Source organism: Herpailurus yagouaroundi, unplaced genomic scaffold, assembly GCF_014898765.1.
Source record: "Herpailurus yagouaroundi ecotype Mexico unplaced genomic scaffold, PumYag 190, whole genome shotgun sequence".
Lineage (NCBI taxonomy): Eukaryota > Metazoa > Chordata > Mammalia > Carnivora > Felidae > Herpailurus > Herpailurus yagouaroundi.
The window spans coordinates 19,548,662-19,566,891 of record NW_024412421.1 but is presented as its reverse complement, the minus strand read 5'-3'; the positions used below and the strand labels follow the sequence as shown (position 1 = coordinate 19,566,891).

General features: G+C 53.4%; 2 protein-coding genes across 7 annotated transcripts; both read right to left on the bottom strand.

The window, feature by feature from the left end:
- Window positions 1-4,568: 4,568 nt before the first annotated feature.
- Window positions 4,569-6,355, bottom strand: NRN1L (neuritin 1 like). Of its 2 annotated transcripts, none has more exons than XM_040498413.1 (3): window positions 5,978-6,355; window positions 5,082-5,214; window positions 4,569-4,961 (listed from the first exon to the last, which is right to left on the bottom strand). In XM_040498413.1, the coding sequence occupies exons 1-3, from the start codon at window positions 6,258-6,260 to the stop codon at window positions 4,676-4,678; spliced, it is 702 nt and encodes a 233-aa protein (XP_040354347.1). In that variant the 5' UTR covers window positions 6,261-6,355; the 3' UTR covers window positions 4,569-4,675. The 2 variants fall into 2 exon arrangements, with proteins under 2 accessions (XP_040354347.1, XP_040354348.1); XM_040498414.1 differs by having other exon boundaries at window positions 5,082-5,193.
- An 84-nt stretch (window positions 6,356-6,439) lies between these two features.
- On the bottom strand, window positions 6,440-17,932 carry EDC4 (enhancer of mRNA decapping 4). 5 transcript variants are annotated; one of them, XM_040498398.1, is made up of 30 exons: window positions 17,907-17,932; window positions 17,656-17,815; window positions 14,831-14,987; window positions 14,386-14,497; window positions 13,990-14,089; window positions 13,539-13,728; window positions 13,284-13,431; window positions 13,093-13,197; window positions 12,656-12,765; window positions 12,481-12,564; window positions 12,292-12,387; window positions 12,099-12,201; window positions 11,801-11,981; window positions 11,647-11,719; window positions 11,453-11,544; window positions 11,187-11,386; window positions 10,965-11,092; window positions 10,720-10,888; window positions 9,960-10,393; window positions 9,771-9,875; window positions 9,534-9,686; window positions 9,408-9,444; window positions 9,098-9,275; window positions 8,831-8,986; window positions 8,611-8,726; window positions 8,349-8,514; window positions 8,075-8,261; window positions 7,763-7,982; window positions 7,213-7,376; window positions 6,440-6,967 (listed from the first exon to the last, which is right to left on the bottom strand). In XM_040498398.1, exons 2-30 carry the CDS (start codon window positions 17,738-17,740, stop codon window positions 6,775-6,777), a joined length of 4,242 nt encoding a protein of 1,413 aa, XP_040354332.1. In that variant the 5' UTR covers window positions 17,741-17,815; window positions 17,907-17,932; the 3' UTR covers window positions 6,440-6,774. The 5 variants fall into 5 exon arrangements, with proteins under 5 accessions (XP_040354332.1, XP_040354331.1, XP_040354335.1 ...); XM_040498397.1 differs by lacking the exon at window positions 17,907-17,932 and having other exon boundaries at window positions 17,656-17,900; XM_040498401.1 differs by lacking the exon at window positions 17,907-17,932 and having other exon boundaries at window positions 10,720-10,873; window positions 17,656-17,900.
- Window positions 17,933-18,230: the final 298 nt, after the last annotated feature.

Here is an 18,230-nt window from a genome sequence, read left to right as displayed (position 1 = left end):
TTTGTTATTGTTATTGAATTTAAGTGTATCCTGAGACTTTGCAAATCAAGTAGATTTAAAAAAAAAAAATGCTACCATTAAGACTTCTCTATAAGGGGCGCCTGGGTGGCTCAGTCGGTTAAGTGTCCAACTCAGGTCATGATCTCGTAGTCCGTAAGTTCGAGCCCCACGTGGGGCTCTGTTCTAACAGCTCAGAGCCTGGAGCCTGCTTCGGATTCGGTGTCTCCCTCTCTCTCTGCACCTCCCCCGCTCGCATTCTGTCTGTCTGTCTCTCTCTCTTAAAAAGTAAACATTAAAAAAAATTTTTAAAGACCTCTATAAGATCAGAATTATCTCACTACTTTACAATAAACTCAAACTGCAGGGGTAAAAAGTAGATGACACAGGTGATAAGGGCATTGTAACCTCCATCCATCTTCCTCATTTCAGTCTGTTCATTTATTAAAATATTGAGTATTTATTTCGTACATGCAATTGTCTTTGACTGTATAAGCCAATGTTATACTTTAAAGCTAAAAAATACATTAACATCAATAAAACATCATGGTTTGTTTTATGCACTAGAGTTTCATAAAAGATTTTATTTAAGGGACACCCGGGGGGCTTACTTGGTTGACTGTCCAATTTCAGCTCAGGTCATGATCTTGATCATGAGTTCCGGCCCCACATCAGGTTTGCTGCTGTCAGAGCAGAGCCTGCTTGGGATCCTCTGTCCCCCAACTCCCCCGGCCCTCCTCTGCTTGCACTCTCTCTCTCTCTCAAAAATAAACATTAAAAGGGCTCCTGGGTGGCTCAATCGGTTGAGCCATCAATTTGGCTCAGGTCATGATCTTGTGGTTGGTGGGTTTGAGCCCCACTTCGGGCTCTGTGCTGGCAGTGCAGAGCCTGCTTGGGATTCTTTCTCCATCTCTCTGTGCCTCCCCACTCACACTGTCTCTCAAAATAAATAAAGAAAAGCTTTAAAAAATTAAACATTAAATAAAAAGATTTTATTTAAAAAACACCTTTAGGGGTGCCTGACTAGCTCAGTGGAGTGGATGACTCTTGATCTCAGGGTTGTGGGTTCGAGCCCCATACTGGGTGTAGAGATTACTTTTTTAAAAAATTAAAGGGGCACCTGGGAGGCTCAGTCCATTAAGCGCCTGACTTTTGATTTTGGCTCAGGTCATGATCTCACAGTTCATAAGATGGAGCTCCAATGGGGCTCTGTGCTGACAGCACAGAGCCTGCTTGGGATTCTTTCTCTGCCCCTCCCCTGCTAGAGCTCTCTCTCTCTCTCTCTCTTAAAATAAACAAACATTTTTTAAGCTATAAAAACATGTTTTAATTAAAAAAAAAACCTTTAAAAATCACTCCTCTCCCCCGCCCCCACAAAGAATCACTTCCAAAAGTCTAGTGTGATAATTAAGGGCATGGACTTGGGGCCAAACAAACCTGGGATCATATCCCAGATACTTCCACAGCTGTGTGACCTTGGGCAAGACATCTCCCCTCCTTAAGCCTCATTTTCCTTATGTTTTATGGGGATCATAATCCTGACCCCACATCATTGTTGTGAAAGGTTAAAAGTAATATGGAATTCAATGGGGCACCTGGGTGGCTCAGTTGGTTAAACATCAGACTTTGGCTCAGGTCATGATCTCGTGGTTTATGGGTTTGAGCCCTGCATCAGGTTCTGCCCTGACAGCTGGGTGCCTGGAGCCTGCTTTGGATTCTCCCTCTCTCTCTCTGCCCCTACCCCACTTGCGCGCTCGCTCTCTCTCTCTCTCTCTCTCTCTCTCTCTCTCTCTCTCTCTCTCTCTGTGTGTCTCTCTCAAAAATAAGTAAACATTTAAAAATTTTTAATTAAAATAAGTGTCTCTTAATTTCCGCTCAGGTCATGATCTCACGATTTGTGAATGGAGCCCCACATCAGGCTCTGCACTGACAGCAGGAGCCTGCTTGGGATTCTATTTTTCCCCCTCTCTCTGCCCCTCTCCTTGCTCTTTCTCTCTCTCTCAAAAATAAATAAATAAACTTAAAAACTAATAAGGAATTCTAGGGTTGATAAGGCGTAGAAATCCACACAACACCCCAGTTTTACAGACATTCAGCAACTTAATTCAACAAGTATTTATTGAGCCCTTGCTACTGGCAGGTGCTGGTCTGGGCTCTGGTAAAGATCAAAGGGCCTTGAGATGAAGAGGCATGTTAATGCAGAGGGACTCAGCTCTGGACATTCAGCCCCCAGGCTCTACCCTGAACAATAAGCTTTTCCATAGCCACAGAGCTGTAAATGTAAGACACATCATCACCATGATGCTCTGGGCTGGGCAGATGTGTCTGGGGCCCAGTCTGCCTATCAGCCCACCCCTCTCCTCCAGCTCTGGGATGAAACATACAAAGCTCTTAAGCCCTTGGCCAGAAAGCAGATTCTATCCCCACCCCCATGCACACACTCCAGATCACTCACTTCCAGGGAAGAGCAGGGACTTAGAGAGCAAAAACCAGGGGAAAGTAGGGCACAGCAGGAGGATAGTAATCCCTCTGATGGCTGGCCATCACAGTTGGGCCCCTGCTCCTAGCCACCAATCAACAGTGGCTTTGAGAAGACTTTTGGGATTTGGATCCCCAGCATCATCCTGCCCAAAGTATGCCCAGGCTAGGTAAAGGGGCTGCCCCAAATGACATATCCTCCATGCTGAGGTCATTCTTGGTCCAAGCTCTTATTGATATAATACTTTCTATGCTAGGCTTAGAGATTCTTTCATTCCACACACTTCTACAAGTGCAGCCTTTATACCCAGCCCAAAAGTGGGTGCTAGAGACATAAAGAATGAAGAATTCTCACCCAGACCCAAATAGTAGCAAGTCACTGTTATCAGTATTGAGACAGAAGACAGCCGGGGAGCTGTGTGGATCTGCAGGCGGCTTCTGATTCAGCTTGGAGTCAGGGTTATGAAGGAGGTGATGCTGAACAAGAAAAGGAGTTCACCAGGAGGATATGGGGAAGGGTATTCTGAGTACAGAGAATAAATGTACAAAGACCCAAGGGAATAAAAGGCTGGCATTTCCTTCTGGAAAATTCTGGTCAAAGGGGGGCAGTTGTGGGAGGAGTTTTCTCCTGATTTTTCCCCTTCAAGTCATGTGAGAAGATGGGTAATGACTGGATGGGAGATAGAAGTGGAGATAAAAGTACAGGTGAATGAAGCACAGAAGTCAAGGTAGGGCAGAGATTGCTGATTGAGGTATCTGAGCTAACTGGAATGGGAAGGTGTTTGGGAAGCATGGATGAAGTAGGGCTCCTACATGTGAGGATGGAAGTCTCTGGAGGCACCTATCACCCTGGAGCCAAACAATGGTTCAATTAGGCCCGATTCTGTCCTGGGAACAATAGCTCCCCGGCATGGGCTCTAGTGTATACCTAGTCTGCCAAGCTCTAAATGCCAACCCTGATTCCTTTGGGCCCCTCTTGTAAAGCCCTGTCCAATTCAGCCCCATCCATTCTGACCTCTTCTATCACCCTCATCACATGCCTTCCCTGAAGGCTCCCCTGATGTCAAGGACTAGGTAGGCAGATCACTGCTCCATGCTCAGGTAGAAGGGAGTTGCAGGAGTGGACTGAAGCAACTGTGGGCAGAGCTGGTTTATGCAGGGCCCCGCAGAATGAGGGCCTCATAGAATGAAAAAGAGCTTAACATCAGAATCAGTTCTCAATTTTCAAAAATGGCAAATAAGGCAGAGGGATTGTGAGCAGAAGTCAGTGAGTTCACGGCACTGCCCACACAAGTCATGCGGTGGTGGTGGGAGAGTGACCGAGAGAGGGTCTCACCCTCTCTGAGGACCCCTCCTTCCCTCAGGATTCTGCCCATGCAGATTCTTTCTCTTCGCCAGAGTGGACAGGGGCTCCTCACACGCATGCTCATTCCATGCTTCCAGAAAGTCTTCTGGGATTGTTGACTTCACAATGCATACCTCTTCTCAAAGAACAAGCTTGAGTAGAGTCCAGAGGAATCCTCATTATGACCGCAGTTTCTGCAGCTCCAGGTCACCTCAGGGACTTGAATACAGACCCCAACAGGGACTCCCCACTTTCTGGAACAGGCTCCCCTCAAGTAGATCAGGACCCCGGAGAGGGAGAGGACAGAGCACTTAATCTGTCTTGAAGGCTAAGGTGGTAGTTAGCAGAGGGAGGATGAGGTGGTGGCATGGCAGGAATGTGGAGGCTGGAATGTGGGGATGGGGGTGGACTGGCTTGAGGAGCTTGGGGGTGAGGTGGTACACTCCACGCTCTCACCTTGCCTGTAAAGGCCAGGATATGAAGGGCAGGCAGGGGTAGGAATGCCAGCCTGGGAGAACAGAGGAAGGCTGTGCCTTCCGGTAGATTTCAGGTCACCACCAGAGCTCTTGGAACCTGCACACAATGGAAAGCTTTGCACAGCCAGCCCTGGGAAATGAGTGTCTGTAAGTAGAAAGATTGAGTCCCCTGTGGCAGCCATGGGCCCCACCCATCCAGTCCTAGGGATCAGCTTCTGGAGGCCTCCGCCCCAGCCAAGCAGGCTATAGCCAGAAGAAAGGAAGGAGCTTAGTACAAATATAAATGCCTTTAATGAAAGCCTAGGGCACTCTGCAGAGCCCCAGCAGCAGCCACCAGAGCAGGGTAGGAGGCAGGGGTGCCGCTATTCCACTAGACTGGCTAGGCCAGAGGCCCTAGGAGGCAGGCAAGTGCCAGAGCAGCTGCCAGCAGTGGGGGTGCAGGGGCTGGGCTATGTGCAGACCCTGTTGCCTGCAGTGTCTCCTGGTTGGTCTCAGGGCCCTTGTCATGCTCCCTAATGCGCACAGGGGTGCCACACAGAGCATGCAAGTTATCTGGGTGTGGGGCGCGGCGAGCTTCTTGCTGTAGTGACTCCCACACGGCGGCAGCCTCCTCCGGACAGCGCAATAGGACTCGGGAGGCACAGATGTGGAAGTCATTCCAAGACCTGTTAAAGGCTTGGGGTTAGGGTAATTAGGTGGGGCAAAGAGACTTTTCTAATGGGAAGGAAAAGGTTCAGGCCCCAAGGGCCTGGTGATCAGGTGGCTGTCGTCACACCTACCCTTACCTGCAGACAGTCTCCAGTTCGCCTCCCAGGCCCATGCTGTCCCCCAAGCGGATGAGACATTCAGCAAAGCCCTGGTATATGGTGTCACAGCCCCCTGGGCCTGTTGCAGCTGCTGCCAGAGGAGATACAAGGACTAGGGGTGGGGGTGGAGAATGGTTGATAGCATGAGTCGCCTGGCTCCCCTTCCCCGCTAAGCCCCCAGGGGCTTGTTTACCTGAGTATGCTCTGGGGACGTGACTCAGCGTGAAACAGAAGCACCCAAGAGAACCAAGGGGCATGTCTGGTGATCACCTGCATTGACCGCCCCCCTTCTAGATGCAATGGGGACAGGATACGTAGAGAGGGGGAAGAAGGTGTCCCATCCCAAGGGGCTGACTCTTCCTCTGAGCTTCTAGGGCTGCAGGCCAGGTGAGGATGTTCCAAATGCAGGAGTCAGGACACAGAGAAGAGGGGCAGAGTCCAGGGCTATTGGGCTTCCTGAACTGTCCTGCAGCCTAGATAAGCTTTGCCTGGCCTTCCCACCCCATCCCCAAAGACAGGTGTTTTCAGCCAGGTAGAACAGGATACAGGGGTCAGGATCTAGGTGAGACCCTAACAGAGGACCTCAGGGGTCCCACAGTTGGTCTAAGTGTCCCATCACAGCCTATGTCTCCATTTATTGGAAAGGGGGCTGTGGAATTTCAGGGTCCTTTCCCCACGACTAGGCCTCAGTTCATGCCCATTTTGCATCCTGAACCCACTGGAACACGTTATTCCTTCGCTGGAGCCCTTGCACCTCCTCTCCAGCCTGGTTCTCAGCACTCAAGGCTGTGCCTCTGCTCCCACACACCCTATACCCAGACTGGGGAGAGTGTGCCGCCCGGTTGCCAAGCTGGGTCTGGCACTCCCGCACTCACCAAGTGGTAGCAGCAGCAGCAACAGCCCCAGCACACCGGATGGTCGGGGCAGTCGCTGGCGGTGGTGACAGGAGGAGTAGCTGCGCATCATCCCCGGCTGGGAGCCTAGTGCCTGAGCTAGCAGCTTGGAAGCGCAGCCCTTCGGCCCAGCCTCCGGAAGAAGGGCCTGTGATTGGATGGGAGTCGGGGGCGGGGCCCAAAGCCAGCTGGCGGCCCCACCCCAGTAGGGAGATAGGCAAAGGCGGGTAGGGACCAAACAGAGAAGAGCTGGGGACACAGGCATTGCAGAGCTGACCCCAGGGCCCTCTCCCAGAGATGGAGAGGGGTTTCTGGGAAGAAAGTTGCGCAGATGAGGGTGGGTGTCCAGGCACCTGGGTTAGCCTAGACAGAACTCCACACAGGGAGGAGACGGAAGAGAGAACAGAGGCCCTTATCAAAATTACACCAAATGCACACACATGCTCCATTTTATTCCAAAAGCATTTAATTGAATTTCTCAACATTTTTCAAAAACAAAAAGATCCAAATCGGAGGTAAAAAGGAATATGGAAAATTCAACTCAAGTGGTGTCACGATCTCAGGGGTCATGCTCCAGGCATGGCAGAACCCAAGAAGGCACAATACCCACCTTGGGCCCAGCCAAAACCTGCTGGCTACCACAACCTGTAGACCACATCCAGTGCTCTCCCCTCAAACACCCCAGAGGTGGGAGCCTAAGCAGGTAAAAGGACAGACACTAGCCTAAGCCTGTGTATTGGCCTTCAGTGCCTCCCCACCCCTGGGCAAGGCAGGCTTAGCTAAGGGAGGCTAGGGGTTACAAGGCCGTGCAGCATGAGGCTGAGACGCCGGGCCACTTTGCCAAGTGAGTTGTGCGGCTCAGCCTGCAGGAACTGAAAGAGCTTCTGGCGCACCTGGGCCATGACGGAACCCATGTGGTCCCGAGTGATGGGGTCACTGTGGTCCAGGTGCATCACAGCCTCTTCCAGGTAGCTGTGGTGGAAGAAAGGGACAAGATACAGGTGGGTTCCAGCAAATGGGAGTGCCCCCTAGTGGCACTGAGGCCCAGAGGGACGGCTGACGGGGGGTGGGGGGGTGGGGGGGGGAGGGTCCTCAAAGCCTGAGATGGGTGGGAACAGAGGTGGAGAAAATTAGGAAGCAGAGTCAGGCAGAAGTCTCTGCTTTGAACTGCTCCCCCACCTTCACCCCACCCTGTCTCCTGACCTGAGTCCACTCACCTGAGCTTGAGGTCAGTTCGAGTACCAAGGTCAGAGGCCAGCTGCTGGATGAGGGAAAGGAGCACAGGCTGGGAGAGTGGGCAGGGTGGCTGCCCAAAAACCTGCCCTGGGTCCACAGTTTCACACACATACAGCACCAGGTTCAGGTCAGCAGCCGTCAGGGCCTAGGGTAAGAACAGTATTTATAGCTAATGTCAGAATGGAATACCTACTTGTCTGGCTGTGTGGCCAGGGAAATAATGACCAGGGTAGGGTACCGAGGGCTCCAGAGGGGGATGCTCAGGGGCCCCAAGACAGTAATATAGGGGTGTGTTGTTACTTTAAGAGATCAGGAGAGGTTTCCTAAGAAGGGTGGTCATGAAGCAAGGTAGACTGAGGTAAAAAGACCCTGGAACCAGGCAGAGAAGTAGGGGGAAATGGCCAGAAAGGCCAAAGAGAACCAAGAACAGCCTGTTAGGGTCAGACTACCCAGAGCCTGACAGGTAGAGTATGGTGTGTGGGCCCTGTCAGGAAACACCTAACCCCTACCTGGACCTAATGCCTGGCGTACCTGCTGGAAGGCCTGATTGAGGTGGCCCTGCTGCAGCAGCTGTAGAATATGGGCTTGCTGGGCCTGGCAGTCGAGGTGGGCAGCGGGGACAGGTGTGCCAGCTGCTGAACGCATGGCCTGCATGATGCTAGACGTGACGGCGGCCTGTTGCTCCTTAAGTGCTACACTCACCTCACCTTTAACGATGCGCTGTACCTGTGCTAAAATTGACTCCTGCAGGCTGCAAAGGGAAGTGAGGGAGATGAGGTAGATAAGAAGTCCCGTCTGGCACTTTCAAAACACACCACCTTGCCCAGCACCCTGCCCACACACCTGCCCACAGCCACGTGCAGCTGGTGCTGCACCTCAGCCCGAACGCTGCTGGATACAGTGGCTGCCATCTGCTCAGTGGCACCCTGCAGTGTGCTGACCAGGCCTCGCAGCTGGGCCAACACGGGCTCCCGTGCTTCCTGTTCTCGTGCCTTCCGGCTCTTCATGTGGCTCTCTAGCTGCTGCAAGTCTGAGAGGTCACCATAGGGGCCATGAGAGGGATAGTGGGGGAGAGGGGGCCAGCCCTTCCCACCTTGAAGCATATGACCCCACTCACATTCTTGCGTGCCCAGTCGGAAGCTATCATTGATCTGCTGGAACATGGCCTGGCAGCTCTTCTCAAAGGCTGGCAGTACCACGCTCTGGAAGGCTTCACGGTAGGCAGCCTGCATTGGCCCCTGTAATGTGTCTGCAGCTGCTCGGGCAATGGCATCTGTCAAGTTCTGGGGAAAGAGGGAAGACTGAGTTGAAAGGCTGAGCCCAAGTTGGCCTGACCTGGCCCACCAACCACCAACCTGTCATCTGGGGCCCTACAGCACCTTGGACTTTAGTAGCTTGGAGATATTCTCTTTCATGCTACCCTCCACAGCTGTGAGCTTGGTGGCCACTGAATTGCTCAGTTGGCCTGCCACTGGCTCCAAACTCCTGGAGACACCTGGGGCAGGGTGAGGAGGAATAGGTAGAGCCATGAAAGGCAGCTTGACAGATAGGAAGCCCCACTCCCACCTGGCCCACCCAGAGTCTCCACACAAAACTCACATGGAGGCACCGTCTTCTTGATCTCATCCCGTATGCTGCGCTCTAGCCGACCAGCTATAGCTGAAGACAGTGCCTGGGACAGCTGTTGCGTCAGCTGCTCCTGCAGCTGCCCACCCCGCTGCTGCCCCTCAGCCAGTGCCCGCTCCAGCCGCCGCTCTGCGTTGTAGCTAAGGAATAGGCCTGAAGCGGGTCCTACATCCCTTCCTGGGGCCAAGAATGCTGCTGCTTCAACCGACCCCTGTGCCATGCCACAACCCATAAGGATACGGTCTTGCTCATGCCGTGACTCTAGGGCGCGTTCTACGTGGCCCGTGACTGTGCTCTGCAAGCCTTCAAGTTGGGTGCAAAGACGCTGCAGCAATTCTTCCTGGCTGTGCCGCAGCTCTGCCAGCTCTCTCTGCTGTTGCCAAATTAGTGCTGGCCAGTCTTCAGGAGGTTCTGCCACCTGCCAGAAGCACTGACAATCAGGTGATGCCGCCCCATACATTCTCACCCACCTGACCAGGGAATGGCCCAGAGCCCTTCCCACCCTCACATGGAGGATGCTCAGAAATGGAAAAGGTGTTACTTCACTTACCTGGTGCTCCATGAGTCGGGATCCTACGGCTGAATCCCTGCCATGGGCAAGAGGCACCTCAGGCTACGTCAGGCACAGCAGCCTGGGGACCACCCCTCTCCCTGGCCCCAGGACCCCACCCCCTACCCGTCATCTTTCTTGCCCTTTCTCTTAAGCTTGGGTGAGGCTCGAGGAGATCCCTTGGTCTTCCAGTCCTTGGCTGGCAGCCGTGGAGTGGGAACTTTGGTGCCAAAGCCCCCTGCAGCAGAGGCAAGGCTGGCCACTTCATCATCATGGTCACTGTAGGAAGGGGAAAGAGAAAGATAAGCACCTACCCACTTGCTGGCTCTCCCTATGAGAGGAATAGTGTAGGGTGGCACCTACCTTTGCTCAGCACTGGCATCCTGGCTATCATGTTGCTGCAGGAGGTGATAAGGTGGTCGATGGAAGGCCAGGCTCTTGTGCTTCTCCTGGAGGCCATTCCTGGGACTGAAGGAACAGGCCGACTCAACAGTGCATGACTCTATCTGAAACCCCTACCACCAGCACACTTTGTCCTGCCAGGCTCCTCACCTCTCTGCCAGGCTGCTGCAGGTCTCACGAGTAATGTCTGGTGCTGTAGGCCAGACCTGATTGTCAGGGGCTGTGGCTTCCTGGGTCAAGGCTGCCTCCAAAAGGGAAGGGGTACTATGCCGATCCCCATCCCCAGGGCCTCCATCCAGGCCAAGCTGAGAGCCAAGCTCAGATGCTGGCCGGGGCCGTGGGGACAGCAGGTGTAGCGCTGAGGCAGCCGAGGCCATACTATCTGGTTCAAGACCCTCAGGAGCAGAGGAGACAAAACCACGGGAGAGGGCCTCAGATGCAATCTCAGGGATGTCCTGGGACAGGGCAGTGGAAGCTGAGGAGATAACATCAGGGGAGCGGGTACGGCTAGGGGAAGCCTGGGGTAGCCCCAGGGGCTCCACTTCCTGCAGCTCCAGTGATAGTGCAGAAGCAGCAGTAGGCACCTGAGGTGGAGCAAAGATGGGACTTAGGTGGTGGGACGTGGGGATGGGAGAGCACAGAGATGAGGCCCTGACGTTTGTAGAGATGAGACACTGCAGTGGGGGATGCAGATCAAAAATCCCACAGCCCGGGAGGGGAGGAGATAGGAAAATAGGCTATGGGAGGTAGAAATATAGGATATAGGTTGAGAAGTTGCCCTCCAGGGAACAGGGAAGGCTGGAATGACCTCAGGGAAAGGCCTCAGGTGCTAAGGGAGTAGAGTGCCACCAAACTTCCCACAACCAGATACCTGCCACCCTGCACTTCATACACACTCCTACACACACACCTGTCCAGGTGCTTTGGGAGTCAGTTTGTCAGCTGGACCTGGGAGCAGGCTAGGCAAGAGGCTACGCGGGCTTGCCTGCAGGCTGCTGCTGCTGCTCATTGTCAAACTGCCATCCAGCTGCAACTTGGGGCTCAAAGTCAGCTCCTCGGGTGGCCTGGTGGCAGGAAGGCTAAGGTATAGCAGCCAGAGTTTGGTATCACCTGGCACCAGCCCCTGCCATCCCCCAACCCTGAGCCTCGCTTCACCTGGGCAGGGAGGGGTCCACAGCTGAGGTACTGCTCATGGCAGACACAGCTGTAAGAGAGGAGGAGCTGGAGCTGGAGCTGGAGCTGCTGCTGCTGTTGCTGTTGCTGTTGCTGGGGGAGGCAGCAATCTGGGGAGAGGCAGGGGATCAGCACTATATGGCCTGCAGGTGGGACATTCCCGGGTCCCCTTGCCCTGAGCCCCACACTCCTCCACCAGCATACCTGCTGCAGGGAGGTGCTAGGTGTCATGAAGGCGTCAGGTGTCATCAGCTTGGGCTTGGTCTCACTGCTCAGACTGAGGAAGTCAGCAGGGGCAGGTAGCTCCACTATGCGTCGGAGGTCAGGCTGGGAGCCTTGGGTAGCTGACCCCAGGCCCTCAGAGCCCAGTTCGGGCCGAGACTCTCCAAATGCTGTGGGGAAAGCTGCCACTTGAGTCAGATCTCAGAACCTGGTCAGTCTAACCTGCTTCCCTCTTACTCCTCACTCACCGAAGTCCTCATGGGCAGTGTGGGTGGGGTGCGGGGCCACCACATCAGGGTTCAGCTGCGGCTGGAAGCGGATCTGTACGTCTTGCAATGCCCTATAGGCAGAGAAGAGAGTAGGAGAGGACTCAAAGGGGCCAGAGCAGTAGGGTGGGGAGGGGCACAGACAGGGCACAGGTGAGACTTCCCAACATACTCACTTAGTATGCACACAGAAGAGTTTGATGAGCACACCAGCTGCAGACTCCACGGCACCAGCTCCGTGGGTTCCATCTACAAAGACAGTGTGGGCAACTAAGCCTGGCCCTCTCTGACTCCACACTTCCCTACATACATATACCCTGACCAGCTCACCAGCCCCTAGGCTGTCATTCTCTTCCTCAGCAGGTAGCACTTCAGTGTGCCGCAGCCGGCAGCGACTCACAACCTGGATGCCGAAGCTCAGCACAGGATGGGTGAGCAGGAACTCAGAGATGGAGCTGAAGCAGGCACGGCCCTCCTCCTGGTTCTGCAGCAGCTCCATCACGTAGAGGACCTGCACAGAGAGTAAACTCACAGCTGAGCCCAGTGGCTGTGAGGGTTGTGGATGTGCCCAACACCCCTGCTGCCCTGAAGATACCAGCTCTGCCCAGGGTGCCCCACTATAGGTTACCTTCCGTTGCACATCGCTGAGAATAAGGTATTCAGCTGAGAGGTCCAGACAAACCTTGAGGCTGGGGGGCACACTCACTGAGCTAAAGATATCTGGGGAGAAACTGAGGGGCCAGGGAGGCAGGATTAATGAGACAGAGAGTGGAAATAACCCACATCCATAACTCTGCTGCCCCTAGCCAGCCTCTGCTTACCGAATTGTCTGCAGACAGGTCCAGGACACTGTGCACCACATCTTTAGCTCTCGATTCTGGTCAGCGCCAGTAATAAGGAACCTCCAGAAAGGGACTCTGCAAAGCACCAAGGCATCGAATAGCTGGCTGGGCCCCCTACTGGAGAATTAAGGTCCAGCCCACTACCCACCTGCCTGCCCACTCACTCACTCAGGGTCCTGTTTCTTATGGTTGTCACAGAACAGGAGGCAGGAAAGGGACCTCCCATCATGAGGCTTCCATTCGTGCAGACACCTGCAAGAAGGCAGATGATGGGCCTGAGTGAATGATCTGGTCCTCACCTTGGCGGGGGAGGGGTGTCTGGATCCCTCAGGCTCTGCCTTACCTTGGTTCATCCTGCCCCTCAATGTAGATCTGCCAGAACTTGACAAAGCCATCATGGCTTGCAGTAGCCAGGACAGTCCCATCGGGTGAGAGGGCCCCTTCACTTAGACACTGGGAAGAACCCAAAGAGCCTTGCTTTGCCACCTGCCTAGTGGTGGGAGCAAGCCCTTCTCAGGTGAGGATGGTAGTGAGCTGAGCTGACCCACAGTGGGTGCGTACGTTTTTATGAAAGACCGATTAAATGGATGACTGTACAGAAGATCAGACCCCTAGGCTGAAGCCAGGTTAGGCAGGCATTCCATAGGTAAGGGTCACTTTGTGTTCAGAGTTCCCACGGGCAGAGTGCCAGTAAAGCTGCCTGGGCAGGTGTGTTCAGGGGACAGATGAGGAACATAAGGAAAGTGGGGAGAGCAAGGAGGCAGTCAGTTGCAGGCTTACCGTGCTATGGCCTTTGACCACGATGAAGCCTTGCTTGATCTGGCTGACACGCACAGGCCAGGTGCTGTGGTTGGAGCGGAGCATGTCCAGGTCCCACACCTCAGCCTGCAGGGTACAAGATGAGTGTTCAGCCCATGCCCACACCATGGACGCTCTGTCCCCTCCTCTCCCCTCATGCATGGTTCCCTCACCCGGTCCTCATGCAACAGGGCCACCGTTGGGCTGCCCTCCTCACAGCAGTCCTCACTCTCCTCAGGGATGAAGGGGCACCAGATGATCCTACGGAAGTGGTTCAGTGGTGTACCCTCTGGCTGCTGGATGTGGACCAAGATCTCTTCTCTGAGCAGGGTGTTAAGGGCTAAACAGGTGGATGATGAGGTGTGTCTGGTAGCCCCAGTCCCACCCGCCTTTCTTCAGTCCCCCATCCCACCCCAGGGAAAGGATACTGAATTTTGCCGTTAACTAGAGCCAAGCGCCACACAAACAGGTTGCCTGCCTCATCTAGGCAGGCCAGCTGTGAGGAATTCAGGTGTGCAAAGGCCAGATCAGCCACGCTGCCTGTGAAGCCCTTGAGCAGGGTCCGCTCCGAAGTGCTTACACTGATCACCCGCACCATCGCTGAACCATTGTTGGCGGCTGGAATCAGAAGAGCAGTAGGCCACTGAGCAAGGCCCAGACAGTGGCAGAGAAGCCCTGCCCTTGCCTGCCTCATTGTCACTACCAGTCTCAAGCTCAGTTTTCCCAATTGGCTCCCCAAGGCCTGTCTGAGGTGGGGGCAGCACAGATAAGCCTTCTATTGTACCCTAAAGGCTGAGTGGGCTGAATGGCCTGACAGTGGATTTGCATCTCTGAGGCTTCTAGCAGAACAGCTCCCTCCTCTCCCCTGCCCCTACTCACCCCGAATGGCATAGGCCAAGAAGGAGTTGGACACAGCAATCAGGTTGCCGTAGTAGTATTTCTGCTCCCAGTCATACTTGGCCACGGGCTGGATTTTCACCTGAGAAACAAGGGTGAGGAAGGTTGTAGAGGCTGAGGGCTAGGTTAATTCTGCCAGAGCCCAGTTGGTCCCCAGCATCCCTGGGGACAGAAGATGCCCTATGTGTGAGCCCAGCCACACATTCACAACTCTTGAGGCCAGATTCCCACAGAGTTGGCAGCTAACCCTGGCTTTCTGAGACTGAGGCACACTACCTGTCAAGTTGGTTCCCATAGGAATTGGCAACATGGGTTAGGGGAGGGAAAGGCTGAACATGTCCCCATCCACCATACATGCCACAACATCCTGGCACCCACCTTGTTGCTGCCCCGTGCCTTGCTTGAGATGCTAGAGTCACTGCTGGCCACAATCTCCACCTCCTTGGCCAAAATCCCAATGCACGTAGAGCTGTCATCTCCTGAGAGGCAGCTATGGGAAGGGATGAACAAGCTTGACTCCTGTTCCTACAAAGTCTCAATGGGCATGGTCGGGAGGGGGAGAGAATACAACCACTCTAGTAAAGGTGTCAAGTCTCAGGTGCTCAGCTATGCCTAGTCTACTGGTCCCCAAACCCACAGTTCCCTTTGCTCACCTCCCTCCTTGGTAATGGGCCTATTTCCATGCTAAAATGGAAGCTCAAACTTCAGATCCAGGCCAAGCTCTTTAGCTTGTCCTTTCCTCTCACTCTAGCACAAATATAACATGATTAAGTGTATCATCCCAAAGACCCAGCACCACCACTGCCATTTCCCAGACACTCACATGACCTGCTTTTCCTGAAGATTAATAGGTGGCATGGCCCGGATACCAGACTTGTTTGTTGAAGTACCATCACCTGAGCAGAGGGGGTCTGGGACCAGAAGCCCATTGAGATCTCCATTGTAGGCATTAGATGGCCGCTGGCTCTCTGTACTGGGACCTGGGGATAGAAAGAGCTGCTCTGAAGGTTGTTCCACCTGCTCACTGGCCTCTCCTCCTGTAGAATTTCATTCAAGAACCATGAGGTGCTCTAGGAACATTGCACTGAGGGAGCCATGTCAGTGGGGAGGAGGACCCTTGGTTCATCTTTTGTTTCATAAACTCTGATAGTTAACTCAGTCTCTGCCAGGACCAAGGATGTGCATGGGGCTCTTCTACCTGAAGGAGGAGTAAAGCTATCAAGAATCTGGTGAAGTCAATTAATACTCAGGCTCGGGTCGGCACAGAGGGGCTCTGTGTACTTGAGGGAAGGCATGGGAAGGGTCAGGACAGACTTCACAGAGGAGATGCCATCACAGCCTGTGTGGCTGGAACACACAAACAGGAAAGATGGAGGGAAAACAAGCTACAGAGGTCTCAGGTATGAATCTTGGGTGCTTAAATTCTCCCTGTAGCAATGAGAGCCACAGAAGAGTGAGAGTGTGTGTGTGTCTCTCTCTCTCTATATATATACACACATATACATATATGCATATACACACATATATCTTTTTTTTTTTTTTTTTTTTTTTTGAGAGGGAGAGTGAAAGAGCACATGTGTGCACATGAGCAGGGGAGGGGTGGAGGGGGAGAGAGAGAATCCCAAATAGGATCTATGCTGAGAGGACAAGGAGCTCAATCCCACTACTATGGGATCATGACCTGAGTTGAAATCAAGATTCAGAAGCACAATCGACTGAGCCATCCAGGTGCCCCTAGAGAGCCACAAAAGAGTTTTAAATGGGAAGGTGACATGGTCTGCTATGGCCAAAAGACTGACTGCTTTAAGTCAGCATGTAGCATAGTTGAGAATCCAAGTAAGAGATACTAGGTCCTAGACCAAGATAGTGGTAGAAGATAGACAAGCAAGATGGACTCCTAACACATGAAAGGACATCAATAAAGAAGTAAGAAAGAAAGGAACCTGCCCCTCACAGAAATGGCTCAGAAGACGAACCACCTTGGGCATGTAAACTCAGAAAGAATGGACATGAAGGAGTTGGGACAAAGTAAAGAGAAACTGTAGTTGGGAAAGACAGCATTTCAGTTGTTTGCCATTGGCTGTTTCAAGCACCCTCACAGGCTCAGACACCACCCTAAAACTCCCAGGTGACAAAGAGACTAGGGCTCCACATTGAAAAACATGGTAAGTTTCTAGTCACAAGACAGTATGGAGTTTGACATGGTGTTCCGTTGAGAGGAGACCAACAAGAGCTACTTGGAAAACTGGGCAATTAGGTACCAATCAACAAATAAGGAATTAAGTGGAAAGCCTGCAGTCCACTTCACTTGGATCAGAGCCACTTCAGCTATTCAGGGAGAGGCTGGCCACTCTTCCTCCCAGGCAGGCTACCATGAAGACAAACAAGCTACAAAATACTGGCCACGTCAGACTCTACCAAAGCTTTGTGCAGTCTAGTCTGCACAGAGGGGATGAGCAGGAGAGGTCCAAGCCAAGCTCACAAGTAAAGGGAGCACTCATTCCATGTCTGGGATGAAGTGCTTAGTGGTTTCAGGCAGCAGATGGATTTTCCTCAGGGGGTAAGGGGCACCTAAACCCACCCAGGGTGAGCACCAGTGCCTGCTTCCAAAAGCAGCCAGTTTGGGCCTCCCAGCAGGTTTAAGAACAGGGTCCCAGGAAACACCAATTCTCAGCTGTGGTCACTGCATACCCACACCACCATCACCAGCCAATCTTTCAACCACTACAACTTTTCACAGGTTCCTGAACCTGCCAGAAAACTTTGGTGCCTTCACACATGCTATTTGTTCTTTGCAGAATGCCATTCTTGACACTCAATCACCTGTTCATATTATAACACCTAACCTAAACACTGTCTTCGGTCTCAGATCTGTTCTCAGGCACTCTCCAGCCCCAACCCCATCTACCATATCTCCATCACAGTACCAAAATACTCCTTTTTTTCAATGACAATTCCATGATGTTACAACCTCATTAGCTCTCTATGTTCTCAAGGCTCCTTGAGGGCAGGAGCAGCTCTATCACTACAAGCCCAAGTAAAGTTTAAGTAAATAGAAATAAACTAGGGCTTGCAAATGTTTGTAGCCTAATCCAATCAGTGTCATGCAATCTGTGATTTGCTTTAATCCCAGAAAGGACACGGAATTGGGGCTGGTCATCTTTCTCCTGAAAATCAGCTTTAGAATAGCAGACCTGGAGTCTGTATTCCAGAGTGAAGGGTAAATTGCAGAGGGGGACCAGTGGCTCCTCAGCCCAGCGCCTAGGTCTAGACCCAGAACTCCGCACACCGAGGCCAGACCAGGCCTCAGAACTAAGGCACAAGGATAGGGAACCTGAGCTAGTCCCAGTAACACTACAGACCTTGGGGCCAGGACACGAACTTAGCCCTGCGGATTCAGAGAAGGAGTCTCACCTTCAGCAGAGACGCTGAAGGACGCGAGGCAGAACGGACCGGCTCAGGAATGGGAAGGGATTTGCACCCTTGACGGGCACGGTCAGCAATTTACCGCTCCAACCCCCGTCTTGCCTCACCAGCGAGGAGGATGCGGAATTGGTCCTGAGAGACCTGTGAGCCCTAAGGACGGCCCAGACCCGCGCCGCCCTTATGCCCGCTCGCCGAGAGCCCACCCCCGGTGTACTGGCTCACCCCCCGCGGGCCGGTCCAGCTTGAGGATGTCCCGCAGGTGCTGCGTGGCGTCCTCGATGTCGATGCTCGCGCAGGAGGAGGCCATGGGCCCAGGCGCAGGCGCCTTGTCCACGCCGCGTTCGTTTCGCTACCTCCGCGCAGAGTGCAGCCGCGCACAGCCCTGCCAGGACCAGACAGCAAGACACCGGTCACTAAACTCGATCCACCCGCCGCCCGCAAACCGCCGCCCGCGCCGCGTCCCTGTGCCCCACCAGCACCACCAACCGCCTCCACTTCCGGCCCGCCAGAGCCCTGGCTCCCGGAACCTGCGCAGGGTGAAGAAGAAAGGTTCCGGGCTGGGGGCGGAAGCTTCACCCCTCCCGGACCCTTTGGTCAACGGGTGAGACAAATCAACCTTCTTCAGGGCTAAGGCAGAGCAAATATCTATGTACTGGACTGCCCAAATCCCTGTGCACCTTGGGACATCCCGTCCAGTTTATGTCCATTACCAGAACATGAACTCATTGAGTCCAGAACTGGATCAACTTAGCCACCCAGGTTAGTCCCTCAGACCCTATCCAGGAAGAAGGTGAATT

Coding starts and splice junctions, on each gene's coding strand:
- NRN1L (XM_040498413.1), bottom strand. CDS start 6,260: ATGCCTGTGTCCCCAGCTCTTCTCTGTTTGGTCCCTACCCGCCTTTGC. Junction 5,215..5,977: donor GCTGCTGCTGCTACCACTTG/GTGAGTGCGGGA, acceptor CCCCACCCCTAG/TCCTTGTATCTCCTCTGGCA. Junction 4,962..5,081: donor GAACTGGAGACTGTCTGCAG/GTAAGGGTAGGT, acceptor AGCCTTTAACAG/GTCTTGGAATGACTTCCACA.
- EDC4 (XM_040498398.1), bottom strand. CDS start 17,740: ATGGCCTCCTCCTGCGCGAGCATCGACATCGAGGACGCCACGCAGCAC. Junction 10,394..10,719: donor CTCCCAAAGCACCTGGACAG/GTGTGTGTGTAG, acceptor GCTCCACCTCAG/GTGCCTACTGCTGCTTCTGC. Junction 9,276..9,407: donor CCCGACTCATGGAGCACCAG/GTAAGTGAAGTA, acceptor TGCTTCTGGCAG/GTGGCAGAACCTCCTGAAGA.